Source organism: Symphalangus syndactylus, chromosome 10 (genome assembly GCF_028878055.3).
Source record: "Symphalangus syndactylus isolate Jambi chromosome 10, NHGRI_mSymSyn1-v2.1_pri, whole genome shotgun sequence".
Taxonomy (NCBI): Eukaryota; Metazoa; Chordata; class Mammalia; order Primates; family Hylobatidae; genus Symphalangus; species Symphalangus syndactylus.
The window spans coordinates 64,227,704-64,247,184 of NC_072432.2; the positions used below are offsets into that span (position 1 = coordinate 64,227,704).

Here is a 19,481-nt window from a genome sequence, read left to right on the forward strand (position 1 = left end):
GAAGTCTGTGGGGAGCATTCCTCCCTCCATGAAGTTGTTAGAGGGAAAACAGACTGGGTGCTGTTGTGCTGCCAAATTGATACAAACCCCTACAAGAAGCTTTCACATGAGCCCTTCAAACTCATCAGCCTCCCACAGCATCTCCAAATGGTGTCAAATACACATCTGGGGGTGGGTCCAGAGCTGGGGCAGGCCTGGGATCCCTGGCAAGCTTTAGCCTGTGCTCACCATACTACACCTCACCCCCAAGAAGACCAAAACCTCTTCCAATTCAGTAGCATAGCAACTGCCAATAGCAAGGTATCTTCCATGGCAATTTGCTGGGTGATTTTGGAAGATTTTTGTTTAACTACCTGGACACACATATACTTGCTATACTACAAGTACAGAATTCTCAGTCCACTTACTGAGAATTCTGTAGGGGAGTTAACAAAATTCAGTGGTCCTTTCAGGCCACTGACTTCAAGTGGCAAGAGACAAGGGTCTCTTGTTATCATGTTATCTTGGCTTCCAAAGCTGGCTGAAGTCCAGAGAATCATAAAGTCATTCAAGACACCTAGAATGACCTGCCTGCAAGGAAGACAGGAAGGACTTTCAGTTTATAGCAATTCAAACATGAGTAACATTTCCTGATTAATAGTAATAATAATTAGAAAGGATTGACTTTCAGAAATTTTTCTCAAATCAAGGCTTCTGCTACTTTTGTTCCACCTTTTCTCTCTAGAAGGAGAGGAGGAGCATCCCCCAGAGGGCTGCGTGCCTCAGAAAAGCCGGCATCCCTAGCCCGCTCAGGCCCAGGGCGTGAGGCCGTGCTGAATCCTGCTGAATCGCTACTCCCTTCTAGCCAGAGCCACAGCTCCCTCCACCGCGGAGCAGGGCTACAACGTCCCTCTTGGTAGAGGTGCAGGCAGCTCCTCCTGGCCACCCTCCCCACCAGTTCCCATTGTCTGGCCCCCCTCCCGCAGCCTCTTCTTTCCACACTGCCCCATGAGTTCAGGGAATTTCCCCAGCATCCCAAAGCTTGAGTTTCCTGTCAGTGGGGAGAGATGAGTGTAGATAAAAGGAGTGCAGAAGGCACGAGGAAGCCACAGTGCTCCGGATCCTCCAATCTCCGCTCCTCCAATCCCTGCTCCTCCACCCAGTTCAGGAACCCGCGACCACTCGCAGCGCTCTCTTGACCACTATGAGCCTCCTGTCCAGCCGCGCGGCCCGTGTCCCCGGTCCTTCGAGCTCCTTGTGCGCGCTGTTGGTGCTGCTGCTGCTGCTGACGCCGCCAGGGCCCATCGCCAGCGGTGAGAGCGCATGGCACGCGGGACGCACTCGCACTCGGGCACAGCGGTGCATCCCAGCCTCTGCGGGGTCGCTGCGTTCCAGGGAACTCTCCCAGCAACCTGTCCTATAAAGGGTGTCTCTCTTTCTTCCCCAGCTGGTCCTGTCCCTGCTGTGTTGAGAGAGCTGCGTTGCGTTTGTTTACAGACCACGCAGGGAATTCACCCCAAAATGATCAGTAATCTGCAGGTGTTCGCCATAGGCCCGCAGTGCTCCAAGGTGGAAGTGGTGTAAGTCCTGTGCTGCTGTGTCCACTGTGACCTTGGCAAGAGGGAAGTCCCGCAGCCTGGGTCTTCAACCTTGGTATCTCATGAGTGTATCTTCTTTTTCTTTCCTTCAGAGCCTCCCTGAAGAACGGGAAGGAAATTTGTCTTGATCCAGAAGCCCCATTTCTAAAGAAAGTCATCCAGAAAATTTTGGACGGGTACTTATCACTTTGATCTTTGTGGTTTTTAAATCTCATCTAGGGAGACCACAGACTTCACAAGGTCTTTATTCTCTGTACGATTTAAGTGACACTTTTCATGTTTAGAATTAAAAGGTTGTTAAATTGAGAAAGTTTTTCTGGATTGTCCTGGGAAAATCTTTATACCAATCTTACATGTAATTACTCGAGCAATTACACACAGCTTGTCACTAAGTTACGTTTTTTGTTTACCCATTGCTGTTACTGATTTTTGTATCCTGCTTTTTTACCAAACACTATAAACGCTGAGTTTTGACAACAAGGTGGAGTAGAAAGGAGTGTGAAAAATGGTTAAACTAATATAATATTTTTCCCAACAGTGGAAACAAGGAAAACTGATTAAGAGAAATGAGCACGCATGGAAAAGTTTCCCAGTCTTCAGCAGAAAAGTTTTCTGGAGGTCTTTGAACCCAGGGAAGACAAGAAGGAAAGATTTTGTTGTTGTTTGTTTATTTGTTTTTCCAGTAGTTAGCTTTCTTCCTGGATTCCTCACTTTGAAGAGTGTGAGGAAAACCTATGTTTGTGTCTTGAGCTTTCAGCTCAGCTAATGAAGGGTTTAGCATAGTACCTCTGCTATTTGCTGTTATTTTATCTGCTATGCTATTGAAGTTTTGGCAATTGACTATAGTGTGAGCCAAGAATCACTGGTTGTTAATCTTTCAAAGTGTCTTGAATTGAAGGTGACTATTATATTTCCAAGAAATATTCCTTAAGGTATTAACTGAGAAGGCTGTGGATTTAATATGGAAATGATGTTTCATAAGAATTCTGTTAATGGAGATACACTGTTACCTTCACTTTTTTAAGAAATAGGAAATATTTTAATGTTTCTTGGGGAATATGTTAGAGAATTTCCTTACTCTTGATCGTGGGATACTATTTAATTATTTCGCTTTAGAAAGCTGAGTGTTTCACACCTTATCTATGTAGAATATATTTCCTTATTCAGAATTTCTAAAAGTTTAAGTTCTATGGGGGCTAATATCTTATCTTCCTATAATTTTAGACATTCTTTATCTTTTTAGTATGGCAAACTGCCATCATTTACTTTTCAACTTTGATTTTATATGCTATTAACTATTTTATTAGGAGTACCATAATTCTGGTAACTAAATATATATTTTAGATAGATGAAGAAGCTAGAAAACAGGAAAATTCCTGACTGCTAGTTTATATAGCAATGTATTCTTTTAGTTTTTAAAGTAAAGGCAAACTTAACAATGACTTGTACTCTGAAAGTTTTGGAAATGTATTCAAACAATTTGAACATAAATTTATCATTTAGTTATAAAAATATATAGCGACATCCTCAAGGCCCTAGCATTTCTCCTTGGATAGGGGACCAGAGAGGGCTTGGAATGTTGAAAAAAAAAAAAAAAAACAAGGAGAAGTCGTCCAAGGGATGTCAATTTTTTATCCCTCTGTATGGGTTAGATTTTCCAAAATCATAATTTGCAGAAGGCCAGCATTTATGGTAGAATATATAATTATATATAAGGTGGCCACGCTGAGGCAAGGTCCCTCCCCACTCACAGCTTTGGCCCCTTTCACAGAGCAGAACCTGGGTTAGAGGATTGCAGAAGACGAGCGGGGAAGGCAGGGAAGATGCCAGTCAGGTTTTTAGCACAGTTCATTTCACTGGGATTTTGAAGCATTTCTGTCTGAATGTAAAACCTGTTCTAGCCTGGTGGGACACACTGGGGGTGGGGGTGGGGGAAGATGCGGTAATGAAACCGGTTAGTCAGTGTTGTCTTAATATCCTTGATAATGCTGTAAAGTTTATTTCCATAAATATTTCTGTTTAAGCTATTTCACCTTTGTTTGGAAATCCTTCCCTTTTAAAGAGAAAATGTGACACTTGTGAAAAGGCTTGTAGGAAAGCTCCCTTTTTTTCTTTAAACCTTTAAATGACAAACCCAGGTAATTAATGGTTGTGAATTTCTATTTTTGCTTTGTTTTTAATGAACATTTGTCTTTCAGAATAGGATTGTGTGATAATATTTAAATGGCAAAAACAAAACATAATTTTGTGCAATTAACAAAGCTACTGCAAGAAAAACAAAACATTTCTTGGTAAAAACATGTATTTATATATTATATATTCATATATAATATATATTTATTATATATTTATATATAATATATATTTATTATATATTTAGCATTGCTAAGCTTTTTAGATGCCTATTGTGTATCTTTTAAAGGTTTTGACCATTTTGTTATGAGTAATTACATATGTATTACATTCACTATATTAAAATTGTACTTTTTTACTATGTGTCTCATTGGTTCATAGTGTTTATTTTGTCCTTTGAATAAACATTAAAAGATTTCTAAACTTCACTCATATTGTTTCTCCTTCCTATACCGTTACAATACGTTTTACTTATCTTTAATTCTATGTAATTTAAAACACTAACTCTGCTCCTCCCTGAATGGCAGAGAAGGCCCTCATTCCCCAATACCATTGCCTTAGCTCAACTTTTCTCCAAGTTCATTTCCCTTCTAGTTATTCCTTCACAGCACCAATGTCTTCTGGGGTCTTTAGAAAACACAAAGATTTCCCTATCTAAATTCTTCCCTATCTAAATTGTTTCCTAAACATAAAATAAAGGTTTCTAAGCATGACAGATGACGTTCTTTCTGTCTCATCCCACTCCTGATCAGCAATTTAACTTCCCTTGTCCCTCAAATTCACTATAGTTAGGTGTTCAGTTCCCTAACTGGGCATGTTCTTTCCTAGGCCCATGACTTTGCATTTGCTAGGGCCACTACCTGCATATAAGAGGAGGCTTATTCACCCTTAAGAACTCAGCTCAAGTAATACCAGCTCCTTGGCAGAGCTCATGGCTTCTGATTTGATGTTCCCATGACATCTCATTATCTGAATTACAACAAAAATATTGCATTGCTCTTATTTGTTTATAGGTTTCTTCATCCACTCTAGCTCTCCCAGAGCATTAACCATATTACATCTACCTCTGCATCCCCAGTGTAGCATTAATGCATGAGTTAATGAATTAACAAGTTATCCGGATCTTCAGGATGTCAGTTACTGTTCTAAATTCAATAAACTGGCTCATGGTAGATGTCTTTTTTTTTTTTTTTTTGAGACTGAGTCTTGCTCTGTTGCCCAGGCTGGACTCTAATGGCATGACCTCGGCTCACTGCAACCTCTGCCTCCCAGGTTCAAGTGACTCTCCCGCCTCAGCCTCCCGAGTACCTGGGAGTACAGGCACCTACCAGCATGCCCAGCTAGTTTTTGTATTTTTGTAGAGATGAGATTTCACCATGTTGGCCAGGATGGTCTTGAAATCCAGACCTCAGGTCATCGGCCTGCCTCAGCCTCCAAAGTGCTGGGATTACAGGCATGAGCCACCGTGCTCGGTTTTAATTAAATTATAACTTGTTTACCCTCTTTTCTCCTTGTCTAGCAGTAGTCCAACAAGGAGTCAGGCATGCACAATCCTCTCAATCTATAATACCTCCCCTCACTTTTACCAGGGTAACTACCATCCTTCCTTCTGGAATAGCTTGCCTTTTACTTTCTTGAGGAAACCTCTCCAACCCTTACTCCTACCTTTGAGGAAGACCATTTTATACCCTCTCATTGCACTCTGTACTTTTCCTTCATAAAGTTTTCTCACCGAAGTTACTGTAGGGTTTATTGAGCCTATGTGTTTATTGTCATCGGTTTAAGGTCTCTGCTCTAGCTTCATGTAAGCCTCATGAGAGCAGGGACAATGCTTATCAACTTCATCTCAGTTCCTAGGACAGTGCCTAGCACATACTAGGTATTCAAAAAGCAAGTGATTTCGGCTAAACAAGTCCCCTTGTCACTCCAAAATTAAAAGAGCAATTTCATTTAAATACATATTCTTAGGTTATACTTAACATTTCCCTATCTAAATGACAAATGAGGCTCTGTCTCATCCCAATCTTGATCAGTACTTCAACTTCCCTTGTCCCTCAAATTTACTATATAAATACCTAAGAATAGGTATTTATATGAAATTGCTCTTTTATGAAACACAAGAAAAGGAAATAAAGAAGATTAATCATATTAGTATGTATGTACATACATTCACACTCCAGTTGGATTATATTATACATGTTTATATTGGCATGTACTTGTATAAATTAGAACATGCTATGAGTCTTTTTTTTTTTTTTTTTTTTTTTGAGACCAAGTCTCACTGTCATCCAGGCTGGAGTGCAGTGTCATGATCTAGGCTCACTGCAACCTCCGCCTCCCAGGTTCAAGCGATTCTCCTGCCACAGCCTCCAGAGTAGCAGGGACTACAGGCGCGCCACCACGCCCAGCTAATTTTTTTGTAGTTTTAGCAGAGACGGGGTTTCACCATGTTGGCCAGGATGGTCTTGATCTCTTGACCTCATGATCCACCCACTTCATCCTCCCAAAATGCTGGGATTACAGGCATAAGCCACCGGAGTCTTTTAAAGAAGCTCTGGAAATGATATACTCTCTGTATATTTTCTGTCAATTACATAATACCTATCAGAATATATGATGTATTTTCCTTTGTATAAGTATTCATCAATCAAATATTAATTTATTGATATTAATTGATAATCCTGTTACATGCCTATTATCTTTGCAGGATCCTTATGATCTGGAAATTATAAAGATGAGGAACTTTCAGTCTAAGTTAAGGTTTTCTGCTGCAAATATACTCAGTTTTCCCACAGAACAAAGATTTTCCAGTAAGAAGAGTGGAAGAAAGGGGAGAAGAGGTGAGGGGAACAACTAGAAAAGAGAAGACTAGAGGAGACAAGGATGAGAGGAGGAGGGTGTTGGAAGGGACTATGACTTGCCTGTTTTTTCCTTTCTACTTTCTTCCTTCTCTCCTTTTCCTTCTTCTTCTCTTCCCTCCCCTTCCCTTACCTATTCTCCTTCTCTCCCACCATTCCTCATTTCTGCTCATTAGTGAGAAGTTATATAATTATATTTAAAAAAGTAGGAGAAGAACCCAGGTGCCCCAGTAGAAATCACAGCCAGCAGCCAACACCAACCACTCTCATGTGAATTAAGCCATTAAAATTTTGTTTTAAATTATTTTATTATTTTTCTTATTTCTTAAAAAAATGTTTTGGGTACATAGAAGCTGTATATATGTATGGGGTACATGAGCTGTTTTGATACAGGCATGCAATGTGAAATAAGCACATTGAGAATTAGGTATGCATCCCCTCAAGCATTTATCCTTTGGGTTACGAACAATCCAATTACATTCTTTATGAGTTATTTTAAAATGTACGATTAAGTTATTATTGACCATTGTCACGCTATTGTCCCACTCTTTATTTTCAGCCATTTCAGCTGCTCCTGACCGCACTCAAGTGAGCTTAGCAGAAGAAACTCACGCTAACATACAGAATTATCAAACAATAAATTAATATTTTAAGCCACTAACAATGAGGTCGGCTTATTACACAACAAAAGAGGATTAATGGTACTTGTTAACAATTTAATATGTTTGCAGGCTCTAGAAAATTATGTTAGAATTTCCTTAATGAATGAGCATGTAAGGAAACTAGGTAACTTTCATACATTTGAGATTTAACAAATGATATTAATCAACATAATTTAAAACACAAATTCTAAGTCTGGCAAAACTTTGAAGTATTGTATGTAATAGTGCCCAGAAAGATACTTCCCCCTCAACTCCTTCACCCTCCCCACTCTCCTCCCATTTTCACCCCATGCTTCACCTCTGGGCAGTAGACAGTAAAACCTCAATTAACATCTGAACAATTTTTGTCAACTCACAGTTATACAGTAAGCACATTTGGTTTCAGCACTTACAGAAAAACTTTTGATGGTTAGTCTTTTAAATTTATTGATTAAGATACTTTAATGAACAGACTCAACATTATACTATCCTTAGCATTTTTGGTACTAATTGCTTTTATGATTGATTTGCTTGTGGTAGTCTATTTCCTTCATACTTGAAAGAAGAATTTGGGAAACGTGCATTAAAAATGTTCTGTGTGAGGCAGAGAAGAAGTAATCTATGCCTTAATTTTATAGGTAGTGGTCCTCCAATGTCGCTAGATATTGTCTTTTAAAATAGCTAACATAAAATGTGCTTTGAGTCTTAGATAATTTGCTTGCTTCCTTCATGACTCTGCTATATATAAGATGACTTAAAGAAAAAAGAGCTAAAATAACTTAGCACCCCCCAGCACACACATACACAAACCCACAATGACAATGTAAGATTAATAAAAAGGCTGTCAAGTTATTTTAAAAACAAGGAACAAAATAACTCTTTTCTAATTCTAGCATTTATTTAAACAATAATTTTGTGTAACAGTATGCTTTTAACTGAATAAGTTATTTGAAAACATCTTTTAACCAGTTTTGTACACTCAGTTTATCATCATCTGTACTGTGTTTCTCAACCTTGGAAATGGAAGGGAATGATGCAAATGACAGTAACAGCAATTAACAGCAGCAGTTGTCATCATAGCAGCAAGAGTAGAGTATTTTTCATATCCCATTGCTTTACACAAATATTTTAGGCCTGACTTTTAAAAAATAAATAATTAAATGACCAAGTTACGCAAAGAGAACTTCGTAAAGCCTGTTAGGAAGTTCAGGCTTAATCAACTGATGCTTAATCAATATTTTTTGAGTTAATAAAAACTAGCAAAATATTGTTTTATATCAAATGCTGACTGATATCCTTAAGAAATTTTGACGACTCAAGAAATCTGTTACTACTTCCTCACGAATTTTGCCGACGATGTGTCTTTCGTGACAAGCCACATTTGTTGATTAAGACAATGACTCCATGATACTGGAGTCACCTCTTTCCTGGTATTAACACACTAGTTGGTTTCCTGGTAGGAAAGAGCCTACTTTTTTCCTGGTATCAACTCACGCAAAAGCATCATTACTGTAGAAAACTTTTCATACAGTTTTCTTAAAAAGTTTAGGGACTTTTAGGAACTCTTACGAATGAAGGAGGAAAGAAATCTGGATAGTGTTAAGTAGGGGGAAAAAAAGGTGTCCAGTGAAGCCAATAAACATTCTCAGCAATGTATTTTGGGGTTGAACAGAAAACGAAATATACTATGAATAGTGTTAAAAAAAAAAAAAAAAAACCTTTATATCTTGCTCTGGAAATGGCTTTGATCTTATGCTTGAATGAAAATGTATATGACTTGCGAATTCACAATATCTCAGTCTCAATAATGACGAAAAGCTATAAAGTCACCCCATAGGAGGAAAGAGAAGTCTGCTCCCCTCATTTTGTGTCCTGCTGAGCTTATCTCTGCAATTAACTCCACATCTCAACTCTCAGAAGACCCCGAACTCTCAGCTTACACCCTTCCTTTAAGCTTGCTTAAGACTAGAAATTTCTGTGTTGAGACAGGGAGAAAAATCATTTCAATTAAATATGCTCTACTGCTAAACTCTAATTTAAAGAAAACAATAAATAGGGTAGAGAAAAATAAGAAATACATTCATCAACTGAAACTAAGGCTAGTGAGGCAGAAATAATTTTATACATGTTTATTGAAAGCCAAATGGGAAGATAGACCTGGGAAGACACATCCACAAAGTTGGGGGTGTTCTAGAGTCTTTCACAAGTTACAAGGGCTTTATATAAAAGAAAAGCTTAAAATAAGGCAGAAAAAACTCCTCATACCAGAGTTGTCTTCTTTTTCATTGGAAGGTACAATATTACAGCATACAGGCTAAATGTCTACATACAAAACAATCAATAAAACTTTTTGTTTCAGCTAAACTTAGAAATAAATCATTGTCCTATTTAGTGTCAGTAGGTTCTACATTAATTAGTACATCAATCATTTGAGGAACTCATAATAAAATACTTTACTCAGAGATAGAAGGTCACCATCAAGTCACGAAACCTTTCCAGGGCGAGTTAATTTGGAAGTCTGCTTACTTCTAAAGTAAACTGTCAAACGTGGTCTGTAGGTTATCACATTTAAAAACAGGACCTAAGAACTTGAGTAGACATACTAGATAACTATTAAACAATAGGGAAAATTGGCTTGAAAACAAAAACATGATTAAAAAATTACTATATTCATCCTTTTGATAGAGAGTAATTTTGAACATTTAGTATTTTAAGCATGTCTTCTAAAATTTAAAGATATGAAAAGTAAGAAAAGAATATGGAAAATTTAAATAATATTCTGTGAGACTTATACATAGTTGTAAAAGGGAGAAAACTTGTTGCCAGTGCCACTTACATCTACCTCTTCTTTATTGACAATCTTCCAAATCAATTTAAATAGTATAGTTCCTTTGGGTCCTGTCGAGTTTGGCCTGGAATTGTAGGTGATTAGAAAGGATAGGGAAACTTTCATGTGATGCGTATTCATTGATTTATTAATTATTTAAGACCTACTTTATATTGAAGTATTCTACATGTTATAGGATACATAAGACATTCAGACAAACACAGGACATGCCCTACAAAAGTGCATGGTTCAGTTGAGTAAGGAAGTCTTACAGATGGGACAGAGAACCAGAAAATAACATAAAGCCAACATGTAATGTGTAGGTCCATCTCTCTATCGTTGTAGGGATATAGCATTTCAGACCAAAACCTTTAATTTGGGTCTGAGAATTCAGGAAGAAATATTTTCCTTGGTAAGGACATTTCTTGCACAATTTCTAATAGTGCAAAATTGGAAACACCCTGAAGGGCACCAACAAGGCAAGGTTGAGTAACTATTGTTCTTACCATAGGACGTCACGTGGTCATTAAGAAGCATGGGGGAAAACTACATTAAGATGACCTGAAAAGATAAGGAACACATATTTTCTGAAGGATAAAAGTCAGCTGTGTAGTGATCCATATACAATACTTCTATGTATATGTGTACCTCTATGTCTTAAACGTGTCTCACTTTATACATATACATGTGTGCATATAAATGCAGACAGAATTGAAAACTAATGCAAAATTGTTACCAGTGTTTACCACTGAAGAGTAGGAATGTGGAGAAATGATGAAGAGAAATTTGTGTTTTATTTCAAATACATCTGCAGCGTATGAATCTTTTGCAATAAATTATATAACTTTTCTGTTAAATTCAAAATAAAAAGAAATATGCTGGTCCTACTTTTTAGATATTCTTAGGTGGTAGAAACAAGTAGTTTCTTTTGTAATACAAAGGAGGATGAGTTTCATTTGTAGTTTCTAGTTGAAATTACAAAATATAATATAGATTGACGGCAGAAAGAATCCAATAAGCTAAAACCCAAAGACAACCTTTGATGGTAATTGGCTCTTATTTTACTTACATGCTCCAAACCAATCCCAATATTTATCAACATCCATGAAAAGAACATTTGCTTTCTTTGGCACTAACAAGGAAAGATAACTTTCTCTTTCAAGGGCCACATGTTTGTGCCTTCAGGTGCTCCTAAAGTTTCTATGAAGCCTAAAAACTGCATTATAGAAAAGGCAGGCATATTGTTATAAATCATACAAAGAAAATGCATATAGTATTCCAGTCTAGTTCTTACCTTCCTGAACGGAGTTCTTACACATGTGTAAGGAAGATAAGTATTGAGAAAGGGAGAGTGGGAATGTGAAGTGATGCATATTAAGCAACTTAGTAGGAATTTGATCTGTCTAGTCTTTCTCTGGGTTGGGCACAGCTTCAAATACTTTTGTGTGTATCACCACATACCCTCTCTTCCTCCTTCCCTACCTCTTCCTTCTTACTGGCTTTGAGAGAGAGCATATAAATGACATCTTCAGGGCACGAGAAGCCACTTATCTGCAGACTTGTAGGCAGCAACTCACCCTCACTCAGAGGTCTTCTGGCTCTGGAAACAACTCTAGCTCAGCCTTCTCCACCATGAGCCTCAGACTTGATATCACCCCTTCCTGTAACAGTGCGAGACCACTTCTTGCCCTGCAGGTGCTGCTGCTTCTGTCGCTGCTGCTGACTGCTCTGGCTTCCTCTACCAAAGGACAAACTAAGAGAAACTTGGCGAAAGGCAAAGGTAGAGGCCCTGCTTCCCTGCACCTGTTGCTGCTTCTGCTACACCTGTGTCTGGGGTAAAGACTAGCTTGGTGCCTCTGGGGCTGGAGAGTGCCATTATACCAACAACTCCAATTGGAGGAGGCACACGGGGGGTCACTTCTCACTTCTTGTGTGCTGGGCAATCTGCTGGGCACTTTACTAAAGCGTTACAGATCATATTCACAATGGCTTTATGAGAGAGGTACAATTACCCTCAATCTGCAAATAAGAGACCTGAGGAAAATATTCATGACCACCAATAGGTCACATTTTCTACCCTAGAGGAAAGTCTAGACAGTGACTTGTACGCTGAACTGCGCTGCATGTGTCTGAAGAAAACCTCTGGAATTCATCCCAAAAACATCCAAAGTTTGGAAGTGATCGGGAAAGGAACCCATTGCAACCAAGTCGAAGTGATGTAAGTTGCTGTTTCTGTGCTATTGCCTTATCAGAGAAACCCTCTACCTCCATCTGCATATGCACTCGTTTCCTCCAGTCTCATGGATTAGTTCTGATATTCAGGTCAGGACACCCACAGATAACCCTGTTCTCTCTTGCAGAGCCACACTGAAGGATGGGAGGAAAATCTGCCTGGACCCAGATGCTCCCAGAATCAAGAAAATTGTACAGAAAAAATTGGCAGGTGATGAATCCACTGATTAATTTGTTCTGTTTCTGCCAAACTTCTTTAACTCCCAGGAAGGGTAGAATTTTGAAGCCTTAATTTTCTAGAGTTCTCATTTATTCAGGATACCTATTCTTATTGTATTAAAATTTGGATATGTGTTTCATTCTGTCTCAAAAATCACATTTTATTCTGAGAAGGCTGGTTAAAAGATGGCAGAAAGAAGATGAAAATAAATAAGCCTGGTTTCAACTCTCTAATTCTTGGCTAAACATTGGATTGTGCTTTGCATTTTTGTTCTTTAAAAATTTCTATTCAAACACAACTTGGTTGATTTTTCCTGGTCTACTTTATGGTTAGTAGACACACTCATGGGTATTATTAGATTTCATAATGGTCAGTGATAATAGGAATCATATGGAGCCCAACAGAGAATATTTGCTCGATACATTTTTGTTAATATATTTAGGAACTTAATAGAGTCTTTCAGTGTCTTAGTCCTAGGACGTCTTATTTAAAATACTCTCTGGAAGTTTATTCTGATATTTATTTTAGCCATCAAACACGAAAATAATAAATTGGTGAATATGAATCTTATAAACTGTGGTTAACTAGTTTAAAGTGAATATATTTGCCACTAGTAGAACAAAAATAGATGATGAAAATGAATTAACATATCTACATAGTTACAATTCTAGCATTAGAATAAGCCTTATAAATAAGTACAATATAGGACTTCAACCTTACTAGACTCCTAATTCTAAATTCTACTTTTTTCATCAACAGAACTTTCATTCATTTTTTAAACCCTAAAATTTATACCCACACTATTCTTACAAAAATATTCACATGAAATAAAAATTTGCTGTTGATTTGTTGTCATCTATTATTAATTTTAACAGGATTGTTGGGGGAAAAAAGCTTTAATTTTCCTCTCTTTTTTGTATACTTGGTATTTCACAATATGGCCAACAAAAGTTACTAAAGTGATGATTGTTGTCATTCTTAATGTAGTATGATAATAGTTCCAATTTATTAATCATTTTCATATGCTAGGAATACTAAGTGTTTTGCATACATGAACTAAACAATTTTTTAAAAGATAGATATGATCTGGTTAAAAGCACATCCTTTGGAGTTTGAATAATGAGGTAATCTGGCTCTGCCACTCGTTAGCTGTGTATATCAGGTCATGTTGCTTAATTTCTCTGTACCTTAGTTTCTTCATCCCTAAAATGGGGATAATATTGCCTCCCTCATAGAGTTTATGGAAGGATTAAAAGAGTTAATAAATTTAAGGTATTTAAAATAATGTGTGTCACAAATGAGCCATATATAAATGTTAGCAATTATTTCTTATGATTATATTATCCTCCCCAGTGTTACAGAAGAGAAAAATCGAGTTTATAGAGTTTAAAATACTTGCCCACTTTCAGATAACTAAGTAGGTAACAGAGTGGGAATTTCAAATTGTGCTCTTAACCGCCACACCACAGTGCTTTTCTCAACTCTTCTTTCTCTAATGAAGAGATTACATTACATATAACATAGTACTATTCACGCACATAATACAACTTGATACTTAAATAGCATATTGTATATACTATAATAATTATAGGATATCAGGCATCTCACTCATTATGTCTAGTGGTTTCCCACTGAAACTTGACAAGACCAGCTCCTGAGACATGGCACAGTGTTGACACCACGCTTATACCTCGTGAGATGCGGATGTCTTCTGTTTTTGAGTGCATGTATTGAGTTATTCTGTTTACATGCAGAGAAAGAGTAATTTAGTTGCCACTCAGTGCCACCTGAATTCTTTTACACTGCAAACATTAAAATCTGGTTGTAAGATTGTACAAACCCAGCGTGTTGCCCATCCATATGCAAAATCATCCCACCCCTTCATTCTCTCTGCTGTTAACTCAGAAGGGGCTTCAAGTTTCAGGTTCATAAACATGTATGAATTACAAAATGTTCTGCAACAGCCATTGTGTTGGATACAGGATGTTCAAAAATACAGTCATGTTTTGCTTGACAATTGGGATATATTCTGAGAAATGCATCATTAGGTGATTTTGTCATTGTGTGAACATCACAGGGTGTGCTTACACAAACCTAAATGGTATAGCCTGCTACAAACCTAGGCTATATAGTACAGCCTATTGCTCCTAGGCTATAAACCTGTACAGCATGTTACTGTGCCGAATACCATAGGAAGCTGTAACACAATGATAAGTATTTGAGTATCTAAACATATGTAAATGTAGAAAGATATAGTAAAAATATGGTATAAAAGAGTAAAATGGTACACCCATATAGGGCAGTTACCACAAATGGAGCTTGTAGGACTGGAAGTTGCTCTGGATGAGTCGGAGTGTGAGTGGTGAGTGACTGTGAGTGCCTAGGACATGACTGTACACTTCTTTAGGCTTTGTAAACACTGTACACTGAGGCTACACTAAATTTATAAAAAATATTTTTTCTTCAACAATAAATTAACCTTAGTTATTGTCATTTTTTTATTTATAAACTTCTTAATTTTTAAACTTTTTGACTTTTGCAATAACACTTTAAATGCACTGTACAACTGTACAAAAATGTTTTTTCTTTGTATAATCATTCCATAAACTTGTTTTCTTTTTTATCTAGTTATTTATTTATTTATTTATTTATTTATTTTAGAGATGAGGTCTTTCTCTGTCACCCACACTGTAGTGCAGTGACATGATCATAGCTCTCTGCAGCCTCAAGCTCTTGGGCTCAAGTGATCTTCCTTGATCTTCACTACAGATGTGCACCATCATGCCCAGCTAATTTCTAAAAATTGTTATTGAGAAGGGGACTCATTTGGTACCCAGGATGCTCTCGAACCCCTGGTTTCAAGTGATCCTCCTGCCCCAGCCTCTCAGGCTGGGATTACACCCATGAGCCATAGAGCCTGGCTAATTGTTTTTTGTTTTGTTTTGTGTTTTTTATTTTTCACACTTTTCTGTTAAAAATTAAGATGCAAACACACACATCAGCTTAGGCCTACACGGAGTCAGGATCATCAGTATCACTATCTTCCAACTCCTTGTTTTGTCCCACTAGAAGCTCTTCATGGGCAATAATATGCATGGAGCTGCCATCTCCTATGATAATAGACAGATGATAACAACTCATACTTCCTGAAGGATCTGTCTGAGACTGTTTCACAGTTAATGTTTTTTCTATAACTAGTAGAAGGAGTATATTCTAAAATAATAATAAAAAGTATAGTATAGAAATACATAAACCAGTAACATAGTTGTTTGTTATTCTTATCAAGTATTGTGTACTGTACATAATTTTATGTGCTATACTTTTATAGAACTGGCAGTGAAGTGGGTTTGTTCACACTAGCATCCCCACAAACATGTCAGTAATACACTGCTTCCTATGACTTTACAACCATGAGGCAATGGGAATCACATCACTAGGCAACAGGAATTTATTGGCTCCATTATAATCTTATGGGACCATTGTCATATATGCAGTCCATTGCTGACCTAATTGTTGTTATGTGCTGCACTACTGTATGTAAGTCACAGAGAATTGCACTTGAAAAGATCACTATGTGGTGGGAGAGGCAGATAAGCAGGCAAATGATTGCAGCTATATATTACACATGTTAATATAGAGGTATGCTTCAATTGCTTGAAGGAGCAGATACATGAACATGTTAAAACTTCATCATCATCATTTTCAACACATCATCTTCGCTAATGTGGCACTTTGAATTGAGTCTCTACCAGTACACTGAAACAGTGATAAATGTTATAATCTCTGATTTCATAGTGTTTTCCAGTTTAGGAAACAAAACCATTTTTAACACTATGAAATACACACTTACACACACACACACACATACATATCTCTGTGTAATATATATATGTGTGTGTGTGTGTGTGTGTGTGTGTGTGTGTTACCTGTGAGAAATAGGAAAAACAGAGTTCTGCAAGATAGAAAGGCAAGAGAACCCAATTATGTATAGTTGTCAGGGAAGGGCCCTCTGAGGAACTGATACTTAAGCCGACTCCAGAAGTATAAAAAGTCTTAGTCAGGTGAAAAGGCAGGTAGTGGGAGAGTAGGAGGAAGAAATTACTCAGCTTAACAATTAAATTGCACATTTCTATAGAAGTCCAGTCCTACCACGTATTAGAATATCAGCTTTTCCATGCAGTGGGCTCCTGACGCCCTTCACCACAGTTAATAAGTATGACAGAGAACCTCTGGCTTTGGATTGAGGGTGTACCTTGCCCTAACCAAGAGCCAAAGTCACTCTTTTTCAGAGAAGGGAAGACAGTCCATGTAGATCTCTTCCCCTTTCCTGTGTGGGATTCTATTGCATCCCCTCCACTGTCACCTCCCATCATTCTCACATTCAACTCCCAGATGCCTTGAATCCTCCTGCAGGGAGCATCACTGCTCCCCACCAACAGTGCAGCCCATCCCACCCTGTCACTGGCACTGGCTGAAGACACAGCAGGCACTGGGAGACATGGCCTGGCAAACTCTTCTTGTCATCTCTTCTGGACTGTTATTCAAGATGGAAACAATGAAGAAACAGCCAGGCACTAAGCTTTTACAAGAAGAATGCATTCAAATATTACTTCTGCAGTTTTTCCAAGAGTACGAGTAACGGGAAAATAGACCTTGCGTCCTACAGCATACTGGGTGATTGTTGGTGGAGCCCGGTAAATACCATCCAGAGACTAGGGAAGTTTTCCACATTCAGGTGAAATTCAAAACAGTCATCGCCTACAGACCAAATTAAACTTATTAATAGCAGAAAATAATTGCAAATAACACACTCTTTGCAAACAAAGCCACCAAACTCAGTAGTAATCATTGGTAGTTGCAGCTGGGAGGTTGGAAAGGAAACGGGAACTGTCAGGGTCCTGAAGGCACCTACTGTGTAAGTTGCATGACGACAACAGAGAACTCTACTGTTAATACAACACAAAAAACATTCCTCTTCTGACTCAAGTTCTGTTTCTAACTCTACAAAGTGCTTGTATGTAAGTTGAGGTTGGAGGTCCCAGCCAAGGCAGCTGCCCAGAGCCTTTTCTATTTTTTTTTTAAGTAATCTTGGCTGGCCAGAGCCCAAGTCTTCCCAGCAGTATCTTAGTTTCCACACCGCAGTTCCTCGCTGTCCACTTCAGGCTTCCGGACTGGAAGGACAGCCAGGAATAAAACGCGCCGGTGAGGCTCAGGAGTCACTGGCCACAGACCCAGACTGACTTTCCCATCCCACTGAGATCCTGCTGGAAGCTCTGCGGCAGCATGAGCTCTGCAGCCGGGTTCTGCGCCTCACGCCCAGGGCTGCTGTTCCTGGGGTTGCTGCTCCTGCCAGTTGTGGTCGCCTTCGCCAGCGGTGAGAGCAGAAGTCAGGCTGGGAGGGCCAGCAGCGGCGAGGGGGAGTCCGGGAAGCCCTGGGGCTGGGGAGGAATCCTCTAGGATCATTATCGCAGCTACACTTAACGGAGCGCCTGCTGAGTGTCCGGGCACAGTGCCAGGCGCTGCACCTGCACCTCCCACCTAGTCGGCACGACTTCTGTCTGAGGGAGGTATGACTTATAGTTAAGGAAAAGAAGGCTGAAGGTAGCGGGAAAAGTCCCTAAAGTACCTCTGGCTGCTCATGGAGTCACCACTCCCTCCGCTCCTCCTCTCTTACCCCCTCTCTTTCCCCGCCAGCTGAAGCTGAAGAAGATGGGGACCTGCAGTGCCTGTGTGTGAAAACCACCTCCCAGGTCCGTCCCAGGCACATCACCAGCCTGGAGGTGATCAAGGCCGGACCCCACTGCCCCACTGCCCAACTGATGTGAGTCCTCGCACTGCATCAGTCAGTGCCGCCGCTCCGTGCCTCCTCTGCCCATCCCTCCCCCTTCTAATGCCATTTGCAAACCCAAGGACTGAAAGTCACATCTCTTCTCTTTTCCCTGCCAGAGCCACGCTGAAGAATGGGAGGAAAATTTGCTTGGACCTGCAAGCTCCGCTGTACAAGAAAATAATTAAGAAAGTTTTGGAGAGTAAGCTACTAGCTGACTAACTGTGTGCATTTGCTATATAGCATACTTTTTTTTTCCGGTTTCAATCTAACTGTGAAAGAACTTCTGATATTTGTGTTATCTTTATGATTTTAAATAAACAAAATAAATCAAGTTGTAGTATAGTCAAAATACCTCTTAATAATGGTGCAAAAATTGTGTTGACACATAACAATTTCATGGAAGAAAAAATTCCGGTATTTTAAGCAAAAAGTATTTTGAAGGAAGGTTTGAACACTGGTTTTGCTTGGTGTTACATGTTGGCTGATACATATTCATGCATTTACATGATTGCAGTACTTTATAGCTACATATTTACCTTGACCATTATTATTACTTTTGCCAATAAATATTAGTAGCACTTAGGCATTACTAGATGGCTTTTAAAAAAATTAAGTAAATAAATAAGACTGTTTTTATGCCCATAAATTCTGGAAACGAGGAGAGGTACTAGATGATGATGTTTTTATTCATCCCTCAGAAAGGCGCTGCTCTACTCTGGGGAGAAAGGAAGTTGTTGCAGTGTTGATATATTAGTTATCTACGGCTTCTGTAACAAATTAACACAAACTCAGTGGCTTAAACAATACAAATTTATTATTTTGCAATTTGGAGGGTCACAAGTCCCAAGTGGGTTGAACATACTAAACTCAACTCATTCTCACATTCAACTCCCAGATGCCTTGAACCCTCCTGCAGGGAGCATCACTGCTTCCCACCAACAGTGCAGCCCATCCCACCCTGTCACTGGCACTGGCTGAAGACACAGCAGGCACTGGGAGACATGGCCTGGCAAACTCTTCTTGTCATCTCTTCTGGACTGTTATTCAGGATGGAAACAATGAAGAAACAGCCAGGCACTAAGCTTTTACAAGAAGAATGCATTCAAATATTACTATGCTTCAATTGCTTGAAACATAGCTCTTGAGTACTCTTCAAGTACATA

General features: G+C 38.8%; 3 protein-coding genes across 3 annotated transcripts; all 3 read left to right on the plus strand.

The window, feature by feature from the left end:
* The first annotated feature begins 1,183 nt into the window (after positions 1-1,183).
* On the plus strand, positions 1,184-2,134 carry CXCL5 (C-X-C motif chemokine ligand 5). The gene is made up of 4 exons (XM_055297352.1): positions 1,184-1,292; positions 1,427-1,559; positions 1,670-1,753; positions 2,116-2,134. The coding sequence occupies exons 1-4, from the start codon at positions 1,184-1,186 to the stop codon at positions 2,132-2,134; spliced, it is 345 nt and encodes a 114-aa protein (XP_055153327.1).
* Positions 2,135-11,581: 9,447 nt separating this feature from the next.
* On the plus strand, positions 11,582-13,333 carry PPBP (pro-platelet basic protein). Its single transcript, XM_055297348.1, has 3 exons — positions 11,582-11,816; positions 12,119-12,254; positions 12,397-13,333. The coding sequence occupies exons 1-3, from the start codon at positions 11,669-11,671 to the stop codon at positions 12,497-12,499; spliced, it is 387 nt and encodes a 128-aa protein (XP_055153323.1). The 5' UTR covers positions 11,582-11,668; the 3' UTR covers positions 12,500-13,333.
* A 4,375-nt stretch (positions 13,334-17,708) lies between these two features.
* Positions 17,709-18,897, plus strand: PF4 (platelet factor 4). The gene is made up of 3 exons (XM_055297350.1): positions 17,709-17,862; positions 18,183-18,309; positions 18,435-18,897. The coding sequence occupies exons 1-3, from the start codon at positions 17,772-17,774 to the stop codon at positions 18,535-18,537; spliced, it is 321 nt and encodes a 106-aa protein (XP_055153325.1). The 5' UTR covers positions 17,709-17,771; the 3' UTR covers positions 18,538-18,897.
* The last annotated feature ends 584 nt before the right edge of the window (positions 18,898-19,481 follow it).